Raw genomic sequence first — 26,529 nt, forward strand, 5'->3', positions numbered from 1 at the left:
AGAGAAAGCCTCAGTGCTCATTCATATCAACAGTACTATATCTTAAAGGTACGATTATTTCATTATATCCTTAGTATGATTACTGGAGTTTAACTCAGATAGGTATTTATAACATAGACACACACACACACACACACACACACACACGAATATCCATAAGCTTTCTACTTACTTGTTTATGAATATAAATATTGATTTGAGTACTTATTTATAGGTATTATAAATATTATATATATAGATATTTGTTCTGACTCCCCTTCCTCCTTTTGCCCACACAGAACACACTCCAGAACAATACAAGGTAAACAAAGTTTATTCCACAGACAGATAGAAGGTTCCGTGGCAGTAAACCACCAAGACAAAACTCACAAATACAAGACACGAAAGCTAGGTTTCAAGACTAGAACTTCTTGCATGAGTTCTTTGTTGACTGCTGCAAAGGATGTATGTACAGTCAACCCTTTTATAGCCTGGAGAGGAGTCTCCTGATCAACAGCTGAGAGCCCTTACCGCCGATAATTACGCCCACGCTCCTTGCGTCTATGGACACAGCGATAACGAGCATCCAGGAACTCCCTGCTCAGCTCTAACTCATTGTCTCGTGACTCCTCCCCAAGGCATGGCATTGGGAGCCCCCCTCCTCTGGCTCTCACTGCTGCTCCATGCCTCAGGCGTCTCCTGGTGGCCGACCAGACTCTCCGATCCCTGCTCAGAGTCGGAACCCTGTCCAGGGTCCTCCACCTCCTCTTGAGCTGACTCATAGGGACCCTCACTCTCGGAGTCTGGTGGCAGCTGCAACGGCTCCTGCTGGGCCACAACAGATATTGTATATAATTGTAATTTATTTCACTAAACTATTAATGCAGTCAGTTCATTCACTACTTTTTCTTTAAGTTCTGGGTTGAGTTACTTTCTTTTCAGTCTTTGCAAAATTGTCCACATTCTTCTAAATGGTTCTAAATAATTTCAGCACAGCTGTTGCATCAGTCTCTTCCCCTTCCGTTTCGTTGTTCTCTTCCTAAATAATGTCTGTCAACCGCTGCTCTCAAGCACACCACAGTTCTCCAAGTTCTCCCTCTTACTCGATTTATTTTCACTACTTGAGTCTGTATGACTTAGAGTCAGGTTGTACTCTTTCTTGTTATCTCCCCTCCGATCGCTCACTTACACCAATTAGTTCTTCGGGCCGGTCTTTGCCTCTAAAATCTGCTGCTCTCACTCCTCCAAGTGGCCTCTCGGTTACAGAGCTCTCTCACCCAATCTCTGGAGACTCACTGCTTTGCCCGTTCTCCTCTGTGATCTTCCCTTTTCTGCCCACACTCACTGCTGTTTCCACTCGCAAGCCGGTCTGTTAATCCACTTGATGACACAACAACAAGTTGATTAAATTCTTCCTTCCCCTTTTAGATAGTTTGTTGAGACTTCAAGTCCGCCATTGAAACAAGGCAGATGCTTGCATGCTGGATTAAAAGGGTATCCCCACGCCGTAACAGGCAGTCGCCCTCCGCCTCATTGGTCCTAGGGTTTCCCTACTCCTCCGCATCTCTCTCCAAGATTGGCATATCCCTGAAGGGGTCCTCCAAACATGTAGATTGGGATAAGAAGTCAGAGTCCTGATTTCTTCCCCACACTTGTCTTGACGTCACCCCGAATTGCCGACTTTTCAATCAACAAGCTCAGCGTCCTAGCCAGTGAGCCACTTTGTCCCTTAAAATTGACTATAACGATATATAAATCAATAAAATTTGAAGACTGCTTCAATGTCTTGTTTGATCACAATTCTCAGTGAATTCCATAATTTTAAGTGACCAGAATTACCCTAAGTGGCTATCTTTCAGCAGCTATGGGATTCAAAATCTTCAAAATTAGCTCTTTTCTGGATTTTAGCTTGATTCCTACTTAAGACAGCAGCAATCCAAAGCAGAATATTTGACAGACAAAAAGTGAGCATGTAATATAATTAAACTTAATCATCAACAACACAACTGTACATAAAAACTGTTATATCACACATTCAAAGCTTCTATTAAGGAAACCAAATGCTTAAGAAAGCTGGCTTCCACGGTTAGCTGGTTTTAAGTAGAAAAAAAAACAATTTCATGGTGATAACACACCCTCTATTGCTTCAAGATCTGCTCAACAATAAAACCACTAACTTTGGAGAAGGAGGAGCCATGTCACAATGACACAATATGCGGTCTCAACACTCCAGGACCGCCACTGACACTTTTGCCGCTGGACGGTCCAGCTGGACCTAAAGCATCCCATAGAGACGGTGACCAGGAAGACAAAGCCTTGCTGGTCTCAGGGACATCGCAAAGTCCCTGATTGACCCAAAGGAAGTTCTTCAAGCCGGCAGTAAACAGGCAGCCCCAGGCTGATGAAGTCGGGACGGCTCCAGAAGGAAGGAAGTGAAAAGAGAAAATAAGTTCATCTGGTGAGATTTTTTTTTCTATTTTGGGAAAGACTGCCCAAAGAAACCTTTTTTTTAAAAAAGCCAAATTAGATCCTCAAGCAAGAATTAAGCTGCGAAATTAATTAATACTGGATTGCATTGGAAAGCATTTTTTTCTTTGTAACTGTATTTTGTGGATTGAAGTGCTCATAACATTTTTTGTTTCTTCTCTTAAAGTGAATGGATCAACTTTTTTTCTTCTTCTGCTCTTTGTTACTTTATTTTTTGATTTCTGGAATAAAACCTTTCTTTTTGTTTTTAACAATTCTTCTTATTACTTGTTATTAAATTTTATTAAAGAACTTTATTCCATTTAAGCCTGAGATAGTGAAAGTGAGAAGTAGCAACATTGCCACTTGGAAGTCAGAAGCTGGAGTTTTTGAAACAATGTATCTCATTTTTTTATTTTTGTTTTCACTGACTTTGTAGCTGACGGGTTTGTAATTTGTTTATACAAACTGATAAAGAGCCAAGGGCATGAATTGTTTTTGCAGGTGCCTGTTAGAACTATTTTGGCAGGGGAGAGAAAGGGGGGGAAACAAAACAAAACAGAACCCTTCTCTTTTGAAGAGCACAAAAAAAATCTTATTTATTGGAAGGATATGGCAGAATTGAGAAGAAGTTGGAAAAACTAGTATTCATCACATCAAAAGATGAAGGGGTCGGAGCCCCAAAAACTAAAGGGGAGAATGAAGATATAAAAGATAAAGACAAGACAACAGATGAATTTATTAATGGAGCAAATGTGGCTGAAAGTGGAATGAAGGGAACATGGAAGAGGGATTTCGATGAATTGGAGCTCTACCCCAGATTTTAAGATACAGAAGAAGAAAAAAGGGTAATGATGATGGATTTAACAAGAGAAACTCTTTCAAAACCATGATTGATAACCAAAAACAAGCTAACTTTAAAAATAATTGGAGAGCAATGATATTACATGAGAGATCCTTCAAGCAACAAAGCGCGGAGAGAAATCTATAAAATCTTATAAAGGAGATAAAAAGAAGACTGACACCACAATTGGCAAGAGTGATAAGACTGTTTTGTTATTGAAAAGATACAGGTTGATAATGAAAGTTGATAAGAAAAAATTAGTTAATTTTGGTTGAGCAATAAGTAGGAATTTAGTAATTTTTAGATTGTTTTAGATTGTTATTAAATGTTTATTCATCAACAATTAAATAACTATAATTAACAATAATGGAATGATAATGGATACAACTTAATGATATATACCAGCGATGGCCAACCTTTTTTGGCTCACATGCCATAAGTGGGGGGAGCACAGGGGGGTCATGTGCAGGCGTGCCACATCCATAATGCAATGCGCGATCTCCCAGTGCGCATGCACTGACTACAGGTGCTCCCCCCAATTTTTACATGCATTTTTCGCCCTCCCAGGCTCCAGAGGATTTATAGGAGCCTAGGGAGGGTGAAAACAGCCTCCCCCGCCTCCACCCCCGCCCCCACCCCCCAAACGCCCTCCGGAGGCTTCAGGGACCTTCCGGAGGCTTCCCTGACGCCTTCGGAGCACTCAAAAAGACCCTCCGAGCAAACCAGAAGACACTTCTGGTTTGCTCGGAGGATCGTTTTAAGCATTCCAAAGGCTTCAGGGAAGCCTCTGGATGGTCCCTGAAGCCTTCAGAGCACTCAAAATGACCCTACGAGACAAACCAGAAGTCCGTTCCTGAACTTCCGGTTTGCCCATAGGGCTGGTTTTTTTACGCTCCGGAGGCTTCACGGAAGCTTATGAAGCCTCTGGAGGGCCTCCGGGGGGCAGGGGAGGCTCTTTTCGCCCTCCCCACGCTCCTATAAAGCCTCTGGAGCCTGGGGAGGGCAAAAAATGGCTTTAAAAAAGATTGAACTCAGCTGGCCAGCACACACATGTGTGCTGGCCAGCTGACAGGGCAAGGCCTCGTGTGCCCTGACAAATGGCTCCGCATGCCACCTGTGGCACGCATGCCATAGGTTCGCCATCACTGATATATACTATGTACTGTTAAACTAGTAAAAGAAATCTGGATATAGATTGCAAATTGTGACCTGGGAAAAGACCTATAAATTTTACTAACAAACTTCTATTTAGGTTTTGTCATAAAGGTGTAATGTTTTTTTTGGGTTTGACGAGAGGAGTTGGGATATAAATAGTACATGACTTTTAGCTAATTATAATAACAACATGGAAATGTTGATGGATATTGTTTAATAATATATACATGCTCTGGTATTGGTAAAAGCAACTTGGATATAATACTCTAAACAGCGAGAAAAAAAAAGCTTAGAAAATTTATTAATTGATTTTTACTCAGAATATGTCATAAAAGTGTAACGTTATTGGAGGATTTTTGAAATAGTTAACAAGTGCCATTATGTGGTTGTGTTTTTAAGTATGAATAAGTTCAGGCAGAAGCATGTTCAAATAATTGTAGTCAAATGAGAATTGTGATATATTGATGGTAAGATATATAAAGATTTTTAATTTAAAGTGTATAATCTATGATGAACTACAAGTAATGACAATGGAAGAAATGCACAAAAGTTATTTTTTGCCAATCAACATGCTTTCTACAAGATGTATTGAAAGATGAGTCTTTTTTATGTTTTTGTTCAATTAAAATAAAAAAAAGCTTTTTAAAAAATAAATAAAACCACTAACTGTTAGGCATATTCAACTAATCCTGTGCATTATTAACCACACCATTCTTTTATAGTACATCCAGCTGTATCTATCCCTTAGTGAAAGACAGTGCTGTACTTGGAACTTAGAATACTTTAATATTTGCAGAAATTACTTAATTAGACAGAAGTCTCTCCAAAACAGCCCAATGATGAGTCAATATGCTCTTCGGCTGTAAATACTATTATGCAAATGAGATAGTAAAGCCAGAAAATGGACACAAGTCAGTTTAATAATATGCTGGTACAATTTTCAGGTTGTAAGACTTTTCAGTTTGCTTATCTTTAGGACTTTTATTTCTTGCATACTTTGCAAAGGTTCGTAACAAATAGTCCTTAATCACTTTAAAAACATACTTTTATCACATAGAACATTAAACAGTGGGGGGATAACCTAAGTTAAAAACAAATGCATTTAAATCACTTAATTAAAGCAGCAAGTAGAATTATTTATTAAAGAAGCTTATGAAGTATGAAGTTTATACAGTTTGACAGCTCAAGTAAAAAACAAGTTCTAGTACCATATTCAAAACATGTTCCACATAAAACCTGCTTTAGATTTAAGAAAAATTGTATTTGCTGGATTTTGTATTCCAGTCCATTCAATGTTATAATTAGAATGCACTTAGAAAGACCAGCCTCTAAATGCTTCAGCCAAATATTAAACATGCTTTCTAAATTACAGGCAATTATTAAAGTATGTTCCTTTCTCACCGGTTGGCTTGTCTATTCCAAGAAATCCAGCGTTCCCAAGTGCTTTAAATACTTGGTGTGCTGGAAATTGTCCTTCTTCTTCCCATTTGTCCACAAATGGATTGATTTCATTGTCAATAATCTGTAATGGAAAGTAAGGGAAGGATGAAAATCGGAAAAGGTTACAGGGTGATATTACATCAATAGGGCAAATATTATTCTAATACAGGCATTAGGGTAATTTATTCCATGCTTTCCTAAACAGAAGCTATCCAGATCTGCTGGACTACTATTACCATAATCTCCAGCCAATATAAGGCAGTCAGAATCTAAAACCATAGGGTGGAATGCTGCTTTAATGCAGTAATGGGTTTACTAATTCCAATTTGGTTTGATGGACTTAACCCAGCTCAAAACCAGCTTAAACTAGAATTAACTGAATGGAAGATTTGGTTACCAATCCTATTAGGTATTGTAATGCCAACAACAGCTTAACTATAATGTTTTAGTTTTCTGAATTCTTCATTCAAATCTAAATAGATACTTAGTGACATGAAGCTTAAAAATTGTTTAATATTTTATCTTTAAATGATACACAAAATTGTACAAGATGAAAAAACGACGTAGTTTATTTCAGAAATGCTGGAACCAAATCAAGAAATAATTTATACCATTGGTTGATAAAATCTATTATCCATAATTTAATCCTGGGTAAAAGTGCTGAGATATTGTGGAGACAAACTAAAAGGATAATCTTCCTAGCTGTGTCCATTGTGCTACTTTATAATGCAATTGATTGGGTCTTGTAGGTGAACAAGAATGATATCCATAGGTAAATCTGTAGGAAGGTCATCTCACTAATCAGAATTTCCATTTAATCATCTCTGTTTGGAGTATGCTATTTGTAACTGCATTTGTTTAATTGTGACAATGTAGGGAAAACTTGAGTGTTCTAATTGCACAACAATATCTTTTTCTCAAGTCAAAATTTCAATACCCATGTTGAGATTGCTCAATAAGCAGTAGCTCAATTTTTCTGTCTGTTTTGAAGGATGTCACCTGATTGCTCAATTCCTGTTCTTCTTGGATGATGAAATCAGCTAGATTGGAACAGGTCCATTCTTGAGAAGTAATTTATGATTACTAAAATGCAGGATGTGTCTCTACCTGCTTCAAGGAAGTTGATAAACCACTCTTGAAAATAAGGTCCTTCCCTTGATCCAGAGATCTTGCTTAATTATAGGTCATTCACAAATATTCCATTGCTGGGTAAGAAAGATCAAGAAAGTAGTGGCTTCACAACTCTAGACACACTTAGCTGGCTTGATTTTTGGAACCTATTTCAGAGGTTTTATCTAGGACATGATACCAAAACTGTTCTGTTTGCATGGTTTGATGGCCTATGGCAGATTGGGAAACAGGTAAAGGTAAAAGTTCTCCTCGCACGTACGTGCTAGTCGTTCCTGACTCTACGGGCTCATCTCTGTTTCTAAGCTGAAGATCCAGCGTGGTCTGAAAATGTCTCCATGGTCATGTGGCCAGCATGACTATTTAGTCACAGTATGTTGTTAACTTCCCACCAAAGGTGGTCCCTATTTTTTACTTGCATTTTTTATGTGGTTTTGAACTGCTAGGTTGGCAGAAACTCGGACATGTAATGGGAGCTCACTCCATTATGTGGCATTAGGGATTCAAACTGCTGACCTTTCTGATTGACAAACTCAGCATCTTAGCCACTGAACCACCGCGTCCCTATAAATTGGGAAATAGGATGCTGCTAATTTTCCAAACCTCTTGTTAGTTTTTAATAATTTATCAACTATGGTATTCTTCTGTACCATTTGCTATGATCCAGCTTTGTGGATATTTCATACTGTTTTTGGTCCTCTCTGTAAACATACTGAGAGCTGACTTTAGGGAAGACATGAAAGGGGCAAATAGGAGAAGAAAGGAAGGAAGGAAGGAACAAGCTGTTAAGAAGAGATTTAGAAAAAAGATTACACAAAAAGAGTAGGCTAATGTCTGACTTCCTTTTTCCTAAAGTCTAACAACACTGGTTCCATGCCCTGGTGTCATTGTAATATGTACTTCCCATCACTGGCCGGCTGTGATATGAAAGGAAGGAAAATACATAAAGTAATGATCTGAAGACACTGAACAGGACGTGACTGTGTGTAGAAAGCTGATAAGAATTCAATGTTGGAATCCAGTGTTTAGAGACATCTCTAGCTAGCTAGCTGGCTCAACCTTTTCCAAGCTGAACTATGTATCCATCTCCAGATATATTGGAATTATAAAGAAACAAGGAAATAAGATAAAAAGACAAATTATAAGAAACCCGAATAATTCTCCTACATCTCCACAAACCACAATTCAATGTTCCTTCCTTTCTCTCAAAATATGGAGTAATCCTCCTTTGTGGTTTTAAAATACATTATCTAAAACTAGTCCCTGGTGTGGGTCACATTTTAGGCTAGAATTAAAATAGGTTTTTTTTTAAAAAAATGGAAACATTTTCTTACAAGTTTATCCTTTAATGTATTAATAGATGCTATTGATTGTAAACAATATTTATGCTTGCAATTCAAACCCTGCATTCTCAGCACCAATTTGCAAGGATTTATTTAAAGACCGCATGATTGAGAATTTTTACTAAAGAATATTTCAAGTACTATTCACAATTGAGAATACTACTTTGGCAACTGTATAGTAAGTGGCCAGTGAATTTGTAGAATACAATATTTTGTACCATTAAGTGTGTCTGCATGTTTTAGTATATCTGACTCTCTGAGAAAAATAAGAGCTCATTTAAGTTATATTACTACTACAGTTCTTCTGTGTCTGGAAAGCTAATTTCTTTTTATGACAAAATAATTTGTGGAATAAAAATAGCAAAGAATATATCCTCCTAGAATTCTTTAAGAATAATGTAAAAAGCCTTGTAAAAACTAAAATTAAGATCAATGAATGATAATATAGCAGAAGCAACAATACAAAATATCTTACCCATTCTTTCATTAACCTATACTAATAACTGCTTATAAAAGATATTTTATTAACATTTTCACTTTAAATTTTCTATGTTTTATGAACTCAGGGAATGATCCTAAGTGCAATTATTGTGTTAATGTTTCTAATAATGAATTCAATAAGCAGTTTAATGGTTAATGTCATTAGTTTATATAACGGAAGATATGAGGGAACAGGTGAAGTTGATTATGAAATCATCTGTATTAAAGTACTCTATTAAAATTAAGAGGAAAAAAAATTGTTACTGAGAAGCTGGAGAGCTTTATAGACAGAGAGGCCCCTTCCTTTAAAATCCACTGAAACAGTCACATATGTAACATGTGGCCCGAGGCCCCTGCATAGCCCATTTTCGGTCTCCCAAGGTCCCCAAACGGCCAAAATGGGCCACACGGATGATGCACATGGCCCGTTTTGCCAGACAGAGGCACTACAGGCCGGTCCTTTGATATTTCCAACCCAGCTCCAAGGGCTGGATTTAAGCAACCTATGAGCCATATCTGGCCTGCGGGCCTTAAGTTTGACAACCCTGCTTTAATCTAATCCTCTTTCATCGTAATAATCAACATAAAGGAATTTTATGAAAATGTGGCTTTCTTAATTACTGCTACATATATGACCCTAATCCTAAGCCCGTAACAAATTTCCTCATTGAAACAAAATGTATACATAGATGGATTGTGCAAAGCATTCCAAGAATTTTGCTGGTTGAGGTTTATCAAAGCTGACATCCAAAAAAGCTCAGGATTATTCCTCCTCCACCGCTTCTCCTCCCTCCCTCTGCTCTTCCTCCTTCTCTTCCATTTCTTCCTCTTTTTCTCTCTTTCCGTCCCCCTGCTCCTCCTCTTTTATCTCCTGCTGCTCTTCCCCTGTTGAGGGAGATGCAAAGTTCACAAAATGTCTATCTTACTATGATAAGGGTTTCATTATTGCTTTATTTCCACAGGAGGAAGTATTTATTTGTTTAGAAAATTGAATGTAAAGAAACATTCTATGATCCTGGTCTCCCCAGTGACATTAGGGTTTATTTCCAGGCCAGGTTTGCTGTACAATTTAATTATATTTCTTTTTAAATTATTTATGAAAAATGAATAAACCAAGCTGGCCTACTCATAAGCAAAGTAGCAGCATCAACTATTTTTTACAGGAACATCCTTGGATCCCTCATAGGTCCCCCCCTCATTTGTTTAAAGGTTATGTTTGATGTTACAATAACATAGTTTGTAAAAAAAAAAAAAACTTTAAATAAACCAGAGTGGTAGAGAACAAACAACCTGAAAATTTAGTGGAGGTACAGTGGATTAACCTCACTAGTATGGCTCCTGTATAGAGGCTCCCTATGATTTCCTGTGTCCATCATAACACATATATTAGTGAATGGAAAAGACTCCCCAGTAGCTAAAATTCTTCAGAGTGTCCACAACATACAATCAATTATTAAAATTTCAACACTTGTTCAAACACTCACTTGTCCATTCAAGAAACTACAGATTAAAACAACATTTTTATTTGATTCCAACAATCCTTTATTGATTGAAATATTTCCATCAATTACTAAATACCCTATTTTATTATTTATTGGAATTGTAGAATGAAGAACTGCATATAGCAGTGATTGCGAACCTATGGCACGCGTGCCACAAGTGGCACGCGTAGCCATTTGTCAGGGCACGCGAGGCGCTGCCCTGTCAGCTGGCCAGCGCACATGCGCGCGCTGGCCAGCTGAGTTCACCTTTTTAAAAGCTATTTTTCGCCTTCCCCAGGCTCCAGAGGCTTTATAGGAGCCTGGGGAGGGCGAAAAGAGCCTTCCCCCCGGAGGCTTCATGGACCGTCCCTGAAGCCTTCGGAGCACTTAAAACCACCCTCCGAGCAACCGGAAGTGATTTCCGGGTTGCTCGGAGGGTGGTTTTAAGCGCTCCGAAGGCTTCAGGGACCGAGGCTTCCCTGATGCCTTCGGAGCGCTTAAAACGACCCTCCGAGCAAACCGGAAGTCACTTCCGGTTTGCTCGGAGGGTGGTTTTAAGCGCTCCGAAGGCTTCAGGGAAGCCTCCGGACGGCCCCTGAAGCCTCCGGAGGGCCTCTGGGGGGTTGGGGGAGGCTCCTTTCACCCTCCCCAGGCTCCTATAAAGCCCCTGGAGCCTGGGGAGGGCGAAAAAAGCATGTAAAAATGGGGGGTCGCGCGTTGTACGCGCATGCGCACTGGGGGGGTCGCGCGTTGCATTATGGGTGCGGCATGCCCGCAGTCGACCCCCTGCGCTCCCCCCACTTGTGGCACGCGAGCCAAAAAAGGTTCGCCATCACTGGCATATAGTATCCCTAGCATTAAGATTACAGTGTACAATTACTATACTGATATTTTATGAAAGCCAGGAAGATACATCAAGGACAAGCAGTTCTGATTAATTGTAACAAGACTTTGTTACTTTTTCTCGCAAGAGATTCTAAAACACCATCCCCCCCAAAAAAAAATATTGATCATGGCAAATATAATTTAAAACAGAAATATTTATCTAAAGTTCAGGCATATGTTGAGTGATCTGCATCTGGAACAGCTAAAATAGTTATCTAGTAGTTAATAATAACCTTTCCCAGTATTTCCCTTAAAATATTGGGATTTATTTTAAGTGTGGTTTATTGGATAAGCTAAAATAAAATAATCCACACTATACCAAACAATTGTTACCACAATATGAAAACCCAAAAAGTTTTCTAGAATTGTTTTTTTTAATTAGGATTAATTCAGTGCATCCTCAATTTAAAAACAGCAACAATCCTATATATATTTTACTTAATTTATCACAACCTATCTTTTGTTAACCACATTCTTAATAATGCCAGAATTGCTTCTATGAATATGTAATAGCAATATAATTTACATAATTGTGTGATATCATTTAAAAAATAGCTGGTCTTTGCTTCATTCTCTGACCAAAAAGCCAATCCCAAAATAGCCAATTGGTTAGGTAATTCAAAATTTTACATTACATAATCAATTCACTAGCCATATCTATAGCATACATTATCCTCACCTGCTATTCTGGAACAAAAGAAGCAGAATAAAATTCAAATCTAAGTAAAAATTTTATATTTATAATTTTAACTACCAAATATGATCACTGATACTTAAAACATGATTATTATTATTTTTACAAAAATGCATCTTTTCTTTGTAATCCTAGATATGGTGCAGACACACAGAACTATGTTAAATTAAATATCCTGGTATTGTGAAAGAATTAGTGAACAAAAAAATGTGATAGAGAAATCCTTAATAAACTAAATCAGTCTGGAATCCTTAATACATTCACTTTGATTATGTAATATAATGCTCAAATCATTTTTAATAAAAAGAAAGTAACAATCACATCTTAATAATCGGTGAGTAATAATTGATATATAATAAACTCTTGAACAATAACTGTTATATGGTTTGATTTCATTTCTAGTCCAGTTTACAACTTCTGCCATCACTTCAACTACTAGCCTGAAAAACAACCTTCTACACATCTTTGATATTGTTTCCAAATGAAGCAACTGTTGCCTTTTTATCTTTGAGTTGTGAAAGCTACATTAGAACAAGGCATCTTTTTCATGTGTGAAGTAGGCTAAACAGCATGTGCAACAATTTAAGTAACTACACCAACAACCAGTATTACAACTATGCAGCCTAAGTGGAAACATTTTGAACTGATCTAATTTTCAAACAAATGGTTCTTTCCATGTCACTCAGTCAATCTGCAGAAGCTTTTTTCTAGAATTTTCCACTACTAAGAGACAAAACATATGAACATAAGAGAATGCTGAGGGGAAAGATGCTAGTGTTTTTTAAAAAAATATTTGCTTGATATAGCTGCCCATCTCGTATTTGTCACTTATTAAACGTATTCCTCAAAACAAGATTAAGTTGGGGGGAAAGGGGTCCCGCCCGTCCTAGGATTTTTTTTCATATACATTAAATATTTTAAGATTGTAATCATGTATTTCGTTACATAGGAAGAAGACCAGGGGTGAAATTCAGCAGGTTCTGATAGGTTCTGGAAAATCAGTAGCAGGAATTTTGAGTAGTTCAGAGAACCACCAAATAACACCTCTGGCTGGGCCCAGAGTAGGGTGGGAATAGAGATTTTGCAGTATCCTTCCTCTAGGAGTGGGGAGGGAATGGAGACATTTGCCCAACAATCCAAATTACAAATCTTACAGAGTTAAATTACTTTTTTCCCTGCAAATATTTTAAAAGGCAACTCGACACAGAGATGTTTCACTTAATACTATATTCTGCAGTATATAATAATGAATATTTGTAACAATCATTACTAAAACAACTGGGATTCAAATAGCCTTTGCAGTGCCTCAAAAAGAGTACTTGCAAGGTTATTGCGGTGGAGGGGGGAATAAAAGGAATTACCACACAATACTATAAATTCCCACTGAGATGTAGCACTTTTGCCTTTTTAAATCTGAATCTCTCCACCAATATGAAGGAAGAATAATAAAATTCCGAGTGAGTGAAACGGGCGATCTGTGTAATTCCAGAACTGACAAACTTCAAAACTTTTTCCACCAAGCGATCTTGAGGCGATCTGACCACGGAGAAACTAAATTCCAGGTTCTGTCCCCTGCGACGTCCCTATAACCAAAGAAGTGAGTAAGAGGATAAAAGCTAGTTTTGCCTTCCATATAGAGCTAATTAAAAAGTACCTTTCTCAGAGACGCTCTTAAAGCAAAATGATCTGCGGTGTATAATAAATGACTTCCAGACGGGGTACCACTATTATAAGAGCAATGGCTCGGATTAAGGGAACAGCTTTCTAGAAAGCCTCCAGTTGAGACGCCAACAAAGCGTCGTAACGGTAGTTTTAATAACTTCATTAGGTTTTTGCCACTGAAAAGAGACCTCCGTGGGAGCGCCATGCTTGTTGGGTAGTGCACGACCGGCGCATGCGCTGTCGTTCGAAAGCGGCGGATAATCCCCGCCTGCAGTTGTTTTGCTACTACGAAGGAGTTATACTGCATTGGTTCTTTAAAATGCTCCACAATTGTTGATGTGAAGAACAGTCACTGACAGCGGAGGATTACCCAATTATATAAACATATTTCAGAAAGAAGTACAATAGGACGCAAGTTCTCGAATTTTCCTGAATGCTTTCCTTGGAAAGTATGATAGTTTGAAAGAGTGTGTGTGTGTCTGTGTGAGTGTGTGTTATATTTCCAAAAATCGTGAAAAGTGGATGTGGATCGGTCAACCAAAGCTTGGAATTTGATAGAGCACTGTACTCCACTGACTTTAACTAGGAAGTTTTAAAAAATTGATTTAACTTTCTCCCCCCAGGGTCTTCATAGTAGTTCTTTGTAATTCACCTCTTGACAGTCTCCATTCTTAGAATTTTACAGGAAATCTGCTTTATTAACTATCTGCCAACTTTAGATTCTACTAAAAATAATGTTTTTTTAAAGTTCAAATTAAACGCTGCAGTTTAAACGTGTGCAATGAATTGATAAAAGGGTTAATCAGTATCACCCAGCCTGATGCCTACCAGTTATGCTACAATGTCTATAAATTATAACCAGGATGGATATTATGGGAGTAATGGACTGCTTCATCTCAATAACATAAGTTGATTTTATAGCTACAATTTTAATTTATAAGCCTAAATGCTATATTGGTGTATGTATGTATGTATGGGTATATGTATATGTATATCAGTGGTGGGATTCAAATTTTTTTAGAACCTCTTCTGTAGGTGTGGTCTGCTTTGTAGGAGTGGCTTGCCAGTCATGTGATTGGATGGGAGTGGCTTGCTGGCCATGTGACCAGGTGGGAGTGGCTTGCCAGCCATGTGACTGGGTGGGCGTGGCCAACTTGTAAAATGTGGTGAAACTCACTTAACAACATCTTGCTTAGCAACCAAAATGTTGGCTCAGAAACTCTGGCATTTGAAGCATGCAAGCCTTAAAGCTGTCAAGTTATAAGACCCTTGCACCCCTAACCCTTTAGAAAAAAAAGTCAGAGGTGTTCAAACTTGACAGCTTTAAGACTTGTGGACTTCAACTCCCAGAATTCCTCCTCCAGTCATGTTGGCTCAGGAACTCTGGCATTGAAGTGTGCAAGTCTTAAAGCTTTGAGGTTACAAGACCCTTGCACCCTTAATCCTTTAGAAAAAAACCCTAGGGGTGTTCATACTTGACAGCTTTAAGACTTGTCGACTTCAACTCCCAGAATTCCTCATCTCGCTCTTCATCTTGATGATGTGTGGAGGGGGGCAGGAGGAAGCTGGAACCCTTTCTAAATGGCACTGTAGATTTGTGGAACCTCTTCTAGAGAAGAGGTTAGAATTGGCAGGAACCCACCCCTGATGTATATGTATATCAAAATTTTTTAGAACCTCTTCTATAGGTGTGGCCTGCGGTGTGGGAGTGGCTTGCCAGCCATGTGACTGGGTGGGAGTGGCTTGCCGGCCATGTGGCTGTGACTGGGTGGGCGTGGCCAACTTGTAAAATGTGGTGAAACTCACTTAACAACGCTCTTGCTTAGCAACCAAAGTGCTGGCTCAGAAACTCTGACGTTTGAAGCACGCAAGTCTTAAAGCTGTCAAGTTACAAGACCCTTGTACCCCTAACCTTTTAGGAAATAAAACGCAGGGGTGTTCAAACTTGATAGCTTTAAGACTTGTGGACTTCAACTCCCAGAATTCCTCCTCTTGCTCTTCATCTTGATGATGTGCAGACGGACTTGGGGAGGGAGCTGGAACCGGTTCTAAACGGCACTGTAGATTTGTGGAACCCCTTCTACAGAAGAGGTTAGTACTGGCAGGAACCCACCCCTGATGCCTATGTATATGTTTATGTATATGTATATGTATATATAAAGATAACAGTTCTCCTCGCACACATGTGCTAGTCATTCCCGGCTCTAAGGGGCTAGTTGTTCCTGACTCTAGGTATGCAAAAAGAATGTTACAAGTTTCTCTTAATCAGAGATTAAAGGAGTGTGACATCCATATTTTGGAACTTTAACCCTAGCTTTCTATCCAATCCTTCCCTTTTAGTATTTTTTTAAAAAGCAGCCAAAATTACTCCATTCCACCAAACTTTTAACCCTATATTTTAAAGCAAGGTGCTAACCCAGATGTTATATAAAACCGAAATCTGAGACTGGGACTAGAAGGTTATGGTCCATTGGAAGTACTCCAAAACCAGTTCATTAGGTAGATTTTAGACTCTTCCCCCAGTATACTTGCTGCTTATTTAAGAACAGAGCTAGTCTCCATCTGTATAGTCAGAATACATTTTGAATTGTTGCGGCACTATGAGAAGCTTGAAAACTCTCAAGAATCCTATTTTCCAAAAGTCAAACTTCATCATCCATCTCAAAAATTTACTAAACATGTTACTTGTGCTCGTTTAGATTTGGACAATACTACTTCTAGATACTCAACTTACAGCTTCAACCGGGACCAGGATTTGTGTTGCTGAGCACAGTGATTGTGAAGTGAGGCTTATACAGTTTTGCACTCTTTTTTTGTTTTCCATAGTTGTGAATCACTGCAGTCGTTAAATGAATCATGTGATTGCTAAGTGAATCTGGCTTCCCCCATTGACTCTGCTTGTGAGAAGTCAGCTGGGAAAGTCATAAATGGTAATCGTATGATCCTGGGGCACTACCACTGTTGAAAATATAGGCTATTGGAATCTGGTGACTAGGAAGATGGTTATAAGGATGGACCAGACTGGTTGTAAAATCACCTTTTTTAGTGCTGTTATAATAGTTGCTAAACAATGGTTGTAAGTTGAGGACTTGTTTTAGGAACAGTGGAAATCTATGATTTTCCAGTTGTTGCTGAATTAGATTATGCAGCACCAATTGGGAAGGCTAATGAGAGTTGGAGATTAACAAGCTTAGACTTAAGAGACTTAGACTTAGAATAACTTTATTGTCATTTAAAATGTACACTAATAGGCATACCCTAAAATGAAATTTCATTGCATATATTCATTGACATGAGGACATTTGGACTAAAATCCTATATTCTGAAGGGGGAGTTGTCATATTGTTTCATTAAGATTTTATTTTTGCCAAACTTATATTGTGGTTAATAATAATTTCAACCAGCGAATGCAAGAAATTAAGAATACAAAACAGCCTCTTGAAAGAAATTTAATAATATGGTAAGCAAAAACTTGTTTCAGGAAATAGCAAAACAATCGTTTATTTTCTTGTCTTTTTAAAAAAAAAATCTCTTCATTTGCACAATAAGATTCCTGAGCTTTAAATTAAACTAGCTGTATACTATGGTAGGCTATTTTTCCCAGTTTCAAAATTATCTGTATTCTTCTATGCAATTACACACCCTCCTTTCTCTTTAAAAGGGTTCCTCTCTTCAGGAATGCCTTTAACTAGAGGGTCTTCTCCCGATCTTTCTTCAATATAATTTTTAATTTCTTCAGAACACTTAGACACCTTAAGGAAAATAAAAGAAAAACACATTTAAATATCTTTTATAGAGGAAGAAAATATTCCTTTGATATGCAGAGTTTTTGAAACTAAAGGAGAGAAGAAGGATTTGTTATGTACCATAAGAAGCATAACATATGCATACTGCAGTGGTGGGTTATGACCAGTACGCCCCGGTATGGGCATACCGGTGCCTACCAAAAGCACCAGTACCATTCTGGTACTTACTCCCAAGGACCCTTCTGCCCGCACTCCTTATCGGTATTTGAGGTTTTCGGGGCTTATGCACACGGAGCATACGGCGCCTGTGTGACACTCCGCCGAGCAGCTAGAGCGTCGCAGAGGTGTCGCGGAGCATCACGGGCGGTAAGTACAGACGTTCATGTGGTGGACGCCCGGCCCTGTTGAACCATACTGGTTGCAACGGGATCCGGAACCACCACTGACATACTGGGTATGTATAAAGCCAACAGAACCAGGATATAAATTAGCAATGGGGGTACATTTCATGCTAATCATTTTTGCCAACAAGAGATTTACAGTATATATAGCATTATGATTTAGGAATGGTGAAAGTCATATGGCATACAAAGCAGAGGTGGGTTACTCCAGGTTCTGCTTGGATTGGGTGAACCGGTAGTAGCAGTGGCAGGAGGTTCCACCCACCCGCTCAGACACTTCTGCACATGGCCGAACTGGTAGCAAAAGGATTGGCAACCTACCACTGGTATAAAGATGTGATAGGGTAATCTAAGATATAAAAAGTCCAAGACTTTTTGATATTTAAAAAACAAGACATGGAAACTTACATGCTGTAAATTTGTAAGCAAGGATTATACAAAAGTAGGATAATACTCTCTTTAGAGGCATTCTAGTTAAAATTCTAATTATGCTGTTTTGGCATGTTGACAATATATGCTGTACATAATATGAATGATTCCAGTACAAGAAGTGCTATTCAGGTCACTGAATCACTATATTTGAATTAAATAATTAAATAAAATAAAAATTAAGTGGAAGAATAGAAAGTTTTGTCCTAGTGTAACCATTATTTATATGAACTATGGCTATTCTAAAATTTTATTTAAAACACTTTCACTTAAAACTAAGATATCTATTTACCATATGAAGTTGCCTTAAACCAGCTTCGTTCAATTCAAATCCATTAGTGGAAATGCTTGGATAATCTTTTATTTGGAAAACACATTGAGAAGTAATGAGTCTGCTTCAGAAAGCATTTGAGAAAATTCATTTGTTCAAAAAGCTAAGGGAAAATAGTTATTTGATCAGGACTAGCAGAATTATATTTATTTTATGCAGGGTAAAACAGTACATTCAGGATTTACCAACAATTTAAAGGATATGTTTTAGAATAGTTTATTGTAGAAAGTATTTGCATATAGTTCTATTTCTTCTCTTAAAATCCATAATTAACAAAAAGGCACGTATTGTCTGCTTTCATATTTAACTATGAAGTATCAGACTTTCATTGTTCTTATAATGTTTATAAGAACATTGTTTGTAATTTAATCAAATGTTTTGATTAAAAACATTTAGGAGAAGCCTTTCTGCTTCTCACAGCTAAATTTGGTAGGTACCCAATTTTAGATTAGATAGGTACCTAATGTCAGGCATTTTAGTAATTAATCTGGGCACCAATAGATTATGCAGGCATTCTTAGAATATAAAGCTACAGTTTAGCACTTTTGTTTGGAAATATGTTCACCTGTTTAGGGGGGAAAAGAGAAATGTAACTTGCCAGTCAGTGCAATATTTGGGGGTCTATGTTATGTTGTTCCTTTTAGCCATCCGACTTAGCATGTTGCGCTTTTGAATTTATGTAAAATACATTGCAGTATTTGAGTTGTATCATTGTTAGCCTGTAATCCAGGCCATCATATTCTGAGTTGAACCAACCTTTGGGAGCCATAAGTAGGCCTTCCCAGTTGAACTACTGAATAGGTTGGATGATATCAGAGATAAAATCTCCAAAGCGCTTTATTCCAAAGCCAACTAAAACTCCTCTCAATGAAAAAGTCTTCCCAATTAGAGGAAATCTATGCTCCCAAACATAAAGACATACTTTACCCTGTTTAAATAAATAATAAATCTCAGTTAACATAGGAATTTATGGAATAATATTCCAAAATCAAACTGCTGCTTTTAAAATGTTTATTGTTACATGTTTATATGTTGGTTGTAGATGTTTAAATTTCATTTTTGATGTTTTTAAAGATTTGGATATGGAGAGAGAGGAGAGAAGGAAAAGTAAGATTAAGGTTTCTTCTGGAGAAGAACAGATAAGTATAAATCAAATCAAAATTATATTTAAAATAAACGTATAATACATTGTTAAGATAAATGTGTTACTTTTAATTTGAGAAATAGAATCTATATTATCTGAACATAAAGCAGATTTTTTAAATTTGGAATTATGGCTAGCTCTGTAAATGCAGTATCAGTAATCATGTATCATTCAAAAACAGCACTAATATTAAACATAATATTAACATATATTTAATACATCCTGGTACTTACATTGCCATTGAGTTAATTTTATAAATTTGTCATTTCTGCTAATGCATTAGTGATGCTATATTTATCCACTTTATTACGTGTTCAGGAAATACACAGTTGTCCAGATTTCTGGAAACAATTTCTCTAGTCAGGTAAAAGCCTCATTTTTATGTCATGGAAATTATCTAGCGTAGCAATCAAAATTCTGAATACTGCTGAGAATGCTTCCCTCCCCCCTTTGACCATTCATTTCTTCCATGCTGTTCTATAACTTGGCCCGTTAAGTCTTATATTTAAACTATAAAACATCCCCAAATTAACTCTCTGCTTCTACAACCCATAATTAGCCTGTTCACGCTTCTTTCCTTTCCTGATAATTATGGGTTTTGTTTAAGCTGTATTGTGTCATCCATTTTGCCATGCATGTTAAACAGACATTCTCTACAGTCATTCCCAGACTGTGATTGGAGTTACAGGTAGAGAAAAGGCAGTGAGAATCAGTAAAAAGAGCTCAAGGCATTTTGCCCCCCTCCCTCAAAAAGTCCCATTCTAGAGTGTAAAATATGATAAATCAGCTATAAATTATTTTTGGGTAAATAAAATAGTCCTATAAGGATGAAAATGCTATTACCAGCAGAGACAATCCTTGGCATTTTAGTGTCCAAAGAAAGAAAATGCTAAAAGTCCCATTCTTGCTTATGAAATATAATAATATATTAAATTGGTCCACCAGCTTGGCTTCTCATACACATGGCTTAATTTAAAAAAGAAAGAAAAAAGAACAACTCACAAAAGAATAATTTCAACGAAGGTTAATTGTTTTCATTGGGGACAACATTATCTGACTACAGAGAATACAGTAAGAAATGGTTAGAAATTGAGGAAATGAGAGAGGAAATTAATTAGGAAAGTAAAGATGAGCAATCCACCCAGTTATGTATTGTTGCAAGATCCACTTATCATTAACTGATAATTTATCAGGTGATTTAAAAAAAAAATCAGACATCAATGAAAATAAGAGGACAAAAAGCAACTTGTATATCAAATGTACCTCTGATATGAAAAAATAATAATAATGAGAATACTTCTAATACTTCTAAAAGCTAAACAAACCTGCCACTGTAAATTTTTAGAACTCTTGAGTGACATCAGGCTGATCCTTTTAACAATGGAATATAAGACAAACTATAATCTACTCACTTTGCTTGAGAGACATTGGAGGTCAGGGAGAGATAAACATTTTCTTAGTCTAGAAAATCCTGTATACAGTGTTCTCAAAAGAAAATGCGCAATAAACCTACCAGGAGAAAATATTTGCCTCCTTAAGTGAAGCAACTCAATCCTCAATGCATTTATAACCCACATGGAATACATTGCAAAACAGTTTTTTTCCCCAACATACACACAGCCATTGAAAACACTGAAATCTTGTTCTTAAAACATTTTTCAGAACTCAAGAGATAAAATCATTAGGATGAACTACTTACAGGTTGCCTTTCCAATTTGACTTCTTTTCGGAGTTGTTCTACTTCCATTTTCAATTTATCCTTCTCACTTAGGTCATCTATGTTGATTGCTGGCATTGCTGGGTTGGACAAAAAGAAAGTATGAGGGTTTTTCTCTCTCTCTCTCTCTCCCACTCTGTATGTTTGTGTGTATGTGAGAAAGTAAAATAAGATTATGAGAATACAGCTGATGTAGGAAAATCCTTACTTTTTGCATGAATTCTTCCTGATATGTCTACAGTAGCTGCTGCTTCTGCAGCCAGTTCTCTCAAGCTCCTACTAACTATTTGAAGGATTTTAATTCATCAGCAGTATTTGTCCAAATCTATATGCCACAAAAATTGCCCCCTCCCCTTCTAGTTTTTATTGCTTCAAACCAAAATGAGGCCTTCCACATTCATGGAAAGCCAGCCAACCTTCCTTCATGTGCCTTCATGCCATGCCCAAATTTGCTAAAATAACTCTGAAGAGAAAACACAGACACAAAAAGAATCCGTTCCTGCTACATGGAATCTTGAACTGCTCAGTTATAGAAGAGTTACCACCAAGGGGGGAAAAAACCCACTTGAAAAATTTAATCTGGGATTGGCACACCTGTTCACACTAGGCAAAGACGTTTGAATGTAAAATGTCTTCTATCCATGAAGGGAGCATGAAATGAGTTGTGAGGAGTGGCAGAGTGAAGAGAAGAAAGCTATTAGAGGCAGGATGTGTGCCTCTCCTTTTGTTACAATGGAAATACCAACCATGGTGAGAGTTCCACAGGAAACAGATTTGCTAAGGAAACATCTGGCTGTTTCCCTGTGCCAAGCTGGAGAACTTAAACAATGGGGGTGTTTGGAAAACTAACATGGGAAAATAGGGAAAGGCAAGCATACAAAAAAGCTTGTCCCTCTATGCACATGTCCTGTATTACTCATTTAGATGGAAGTTCATTTAAGTGAGTGCCCCATGGAATGCCATTGGACTTACTTCTAAGAAGGCATATATGGGATGGTCCTACATTTCCCACACTTCACTTGGACCAAGTTATATAAAGATGTCTTTTTTTGTATTTACAATACCCAAAATGCTGATTCCAAATTTTTTGTTGTTGTTTGCATAAATTGTTTGCAGGTTTGTGTCCCCTTTCTCACTGTTTATTTTAACTAGCCCTGGAGCCTTCACTGAATAATCCCAGGAACTTATATTATGAAATTATATATATATACAAAAACCTTAGGTCAGTGGAAAACTCCATAGCAAAATAACTATAACTTGGAATAAGGCTGTTTCCAATGACTAAAGTAGGGGTGTCAAACTCGCGGCCTGGATACATCATGCGCTGGCCATGCCCACCCCTGGTTTAGCAAAGGGGGGAAGTCATGATACATTATGTGACGACAACATGATGCCCGAGTTTGACACCCCTTCTCTAAAGGAAACAGTGTATCTTTTTTCTTATGGCCAATATTGTTTTAATATCCAGACAACATTACAACATGCACATGAACTATAATTTGCTGAATTAACCCAAAGGTTGGCTTAAGTTTGCACATCACTTACAGAATAGACCAGAGAACAACATTTTAGTTTAATGTGTGGTACAAATACCATTAGAGTGTGCAATTTCATGAAGCTGTGAAACCATAGCCCGTCCTTTCCCCATTGTTCCCCACATTAAGATGAGTGTTAGAATGCCACTACTAAATTATTTTAAATTACTATTATTTTACTGAATAAAAGAAGATAATCCCTCCATTGCAGAGATGGTAAGCAAGAGGTTCTGACCAGTTCTGGAGAACTGGTAGAGGAAATTTTGAGTAGTTCAGAGAACTGGTAAATACCACTTCTGACTGGCCCCATCCCCATCTAGTCTCTGCCTCCCGAGTCCCAGCTGATTGGGAGGAAATGGGGATTTTGCAGTAACCTTCCCCTGGAGTGCAGTGGGAATGTAGATTTTATACTATGCTTCCCCTCCTAGGCCCACCAAGCCACGCCATGCCCACAGAACAGGGAGCAAAAAAAATTGAATCCTACCACTGCTCCATGGCTATGTTTACAGGAAACAACTTATTCCATTTAATTTTCTGAGTTGGCATCTACACTTAATTGCAAGCAAATTGCATAGATTAGAATTATAGAAGTGAGATGTAAGTAAAAAGGACAGACTATTTGTGAACTGGGCTTTCACATAAATACAGCAACAGGTAGGAATTATTTCCCTACCTTCTCCCAAGGATATGATGCTTTGGAAAGGCAGAGCAGCTTCTGGACATGTCTTCTTTGAGGGACTCTATGTCCGATAGAGAAGATTTAAGGACTTTATTCAACCCACAGAGAGGCATATTGCACACTGCAATATGTTGTCTCTGTGGGTTTCTTATTCACAGTGGTTGACTGTTGAATTCTCATAACAGTAGCTTTGATGAGATAAATCAGACACTTTGAAAAGCAGCACAAAGTAAGTATCAAATGAAAGATATAATAAAATATTAATAAAATGTATTTATTGGTCCTTTGATTAGATGCTTAAAGTTACAGTTTGTTTGTGTGCATATAGCCTTTAGTATTTTTATAGCTAAAAATAACGAACATATCAAATACATCAGGGGTATCAAACATGATTTCATTGAGGACTGCATCACGGTTGTGTTTGACCTCGGGGTGGGGGACTGGGGTGGGTGTGGCTGGGGTAGGCATGGCCAGCTCGACATCACTCATATTGGGGGGCCTGTGGTGGGCCAAGCACTCTGCCCATGAAAACGGGCTCCTGAGCTCCATTTTGGCTGTGACGGCCTCCTACGACCCTCTAGCAGTGAAAACAGAGCTCGGGACAGCCACATGCTGCTTTCCCGAGCCCCATTTCCCCCGATAGAGCACTACAGGCCTCTCCTTTACTGTTTCCAGGGTACCATCGTGAGCTAGGTCTAAGCGCCCCACAGGCCAGCTTCTGGGCCTTGAGTTTGACACCCCTGAAATACGTCTTTTTCTCTTATTTTCCCAGAACAACAATCCTGTGGGTGAGTTGGACTGAGAGAGAATGACTGGGCTAAGGTCCCCAAGTTAAATCAGGATGAGACCTTCAACTCCTTTTTTTCCTATCTGTAAATTGGCTAGGAATGTATCTTACACATTCTTGATTCAGAGTTCTTGTGCTTCAGCAGCCTGCTCATATCAATTCATCACTAATGTACTGTCCTGTTTCTCTACATCTCCTGGACTAGTAAAGAAAATATCAATTTTACTATTTTTGCTGTCCCTTGAAAAGGAAAGTAGCAGTACTTTGTCAAATGCACCTGGCTAAGGAAAAATAAAAAGTTTGGCTCCAGAATAGCATCAATTGGTGTTTTTTTTTAAAATAAAAAACCAGCTTTTTACTACTCCTTGGTTATTTGGATGGAAGGTTGTTGTGGGCAGCACCGGGACCAGAAGGCAGGAGTCATGCCTTACTACAGTACACAGTAGCCAACTGGAATAGAGGTGTTTGCCTGCAATGAAATGAAGCACACTGCGCACATTGGATAATGATGAGTAAGCCAACACAATTCACAGAATACTACTTTTGTTGCACCAGGAAAAGATGGTTGTAAGTTACCTTTCTGGTAGGCTGGATAATGAAGAGGATGATGTCATGTATTCCTGTCTTTTAAAAAATGCTAAGTAGCCAATACCGTGGGCAAGCTGGTCTTGCAGGTTAGCCCTAACATCTGCAGGCTGACCAGTGATATAATTATATCATATTCATCTAGTAAGATACATTCAGAACTTTTGGTGGAGGAGGAAAAACAATTTCAGGTTGAAAAACTCTTAGTGTCTTGGTTAGTTTTGGGGTAGGAAAACTTCCAAGCAGAAATGCTTATTATGAAAGCAGAAATAAATTAATAGCATAGGGTCAGGTTATTTGGGGATCTAAATTGTCCCCATGGTTTCTTCCTACTCGGTAGGATTGGAACATCGTAGTCAGTGCACTTTTTAAAGAGTTTGCAGTAGCAAACACATCCAGAAAGCACACACAGGTAACTGATTCAGCAAGATTCAAAACTTCTTTGTATACATAATAACACATAAGGCATATATACTAGTTTTTCAAATGTGGTAGCAAATACAAGCAAAGATAGGCAGAGTAGAGAACAGTTTCAGTTTCAGTTCAGAGCAGCAGACTAGTTTAGAGCTCAGCAGACTCAGAGCTGCAGAGCTAAGTCATGCCCAGGCTCCAAACTGTTTCAGCTCCCATTGGCTGACCTTGTTACTAAGCTCTATTCCAGTTCATGAATATATCTACACTGACAACTTTGGATCCTGTTAATCAAAGAATCAGTCAGGACCCCCAAAATATGCCTTCTTGGTTGTGATGCCTGTCCTTATGAAATAAGATATGAAAGGATCCCATACTTATGATATTTTAGAAGTCTTAAAAAAACCGCTGGTCTCCCAGGGTTCAGATAGTATGCTTGTGGTGCCCTGTCTTTGTTGGTTTGTTTTTAGGCATACGGGACATGGTTGTCTGGATGCTTTAATTTTTCTCTTTTGTTGTTTTCTGTTTTTAACTGTAAACACAGGGTTATACTGGAGTAGGGAGACCTCTACATCATCATCTGATACAACAATGACTACTATCATTACTTAGCACCAGTTTGTTTTAGTGATTAAGACATCAGGCTAGAAAACGAGGTTGTGAGTTCTAGTCTGGCTTGGACACGAAGCCAGCTCGGTGATCTTGGGCAAGTTCCTCTCTCTCAGCCTAGGATGCAAGCAATAGTAAATCATTTCTGACCATCTTTCAAAAAAAAACCCTGTGAACAGTTTAATCCAGAAGAAATTCCATGGATTGTCTATTAGGATTCATATTGCACAAAAGTTTGACTTATGTTTTGATAATTATTACTTGGTACTTGAGTACAGCGGTCATCAACTGGTGGCCTGTGGACCACTGGTGGTCCGCAAGAAAATTTTGGTGGTCCGCAGAAAAATTATTTGCATTTTTTATATTGCACTAAATCAGGGATCTCAAACTATGGCCCCTGGGCCGGATACATGCAATAAACGTTTGTGTTGCTGCAGAGTGTCTCCCACTTCTGGGTCTTTTTGTGCATGTTGGAGTGGGGCAGAAATTCCAACTTGGGATCTGCTTCAGCCTCCTGGTGTGGGGCTTTGGGTGAAGGCTGGAGGTAAGTGCCACTGGTGGCAAAGAGTCGGAGGACCTTATTCCAGTGGGACAGCAT

The 26,529-nt window shown here is 38.2% G+C and overlaps 2 protein-coding genes across 4 annotated transcripts in view; both read right to left on the reverse strand.

Annotated features, from left to right (window-relative positions):
* LOC309401721 (putative acyl-CoA dehydrogenase 6) overlaps nucleotides 1-13,814 on the reverse strand; it is a 66,052-nt gene extending 52,238 nt beyond the window's left edge. For both annotated transcript variants that reach the window (XR_014176790.1, XM_081970896.1), the window contains exons 1-2: nucleotides 13,550-13,814; nucleotides 5,846-5,966 (exon numbers count right to left, since the gene is read on the reverse strand). Coding sequence is in view for 1 of the 2 variants with exons in the window: in XM_081970896.1 (XP_081827022.1) it covers nucleotides 5,846-5,966; nucleotides 13,550-13,762 (334 nt within the window). In the remaining variant the exon portion in view is untranslated. The remainder of the gene's footprint in view (nucleotides 1-5,845; nucleotides 5,967-13,549) is intronic.
* A 3,178-nt stretch (nucleotides 13,815-16,992) lies between these two features.
* LOC309401725 (guanine nucleotide-binding protein G(I)/G(S)/G(O) subunit gamma-11) lies at nucleotides 16,993-22,044 on the reverse strand. Of its 2 annotated transcripts, none has more exons than XM_081970901.1 (3): nucleotides 21,920-22,044; nucleotides 21,308-21,405; nucleotides 16,993-17,309 (listed from the first exon to the last, which is right to left on the reverse strand). In XM_081970901.1, the coding sequence occupies exons 2-3, from the start codon at nucleotides 21,401-21,403 to the stop codon at nucleotides 17,184-17,186; spliced, it is 222 nt and encodes a 73-aa protein (XP_081827027.1). In that variant the 5' UTR covers nucleotides 21,404-21,405; nucleotides 21,920-22,044; the 3' UTR covers nucleotides 16,993-17,183. The 2 variants fall into 2 exon arrangements, with proteins under 2 accessions (XP_081827027.1, XP_081827028.1); XM_081970902.1 differs by lacking the exon at nucleotides 21,920-22,044 and adding an exon at nucleotides 21,534-21,762.
* Nucleotides 22,045-26,529: the final 4,485 nt, after the last annotated feature.

Source organism: Natrix helvetica, assembly GCF_964273705.1.
Source record: "Natrix helvetica genome assembly, chromosome: Z".
NCBI classification, from domain to species: domain Eukaryota; kingdom Metazoa; phylum Chordata; class Lepidosauria; order Squamata; family Natricidae; genus Natrix; species Natrix helvetica.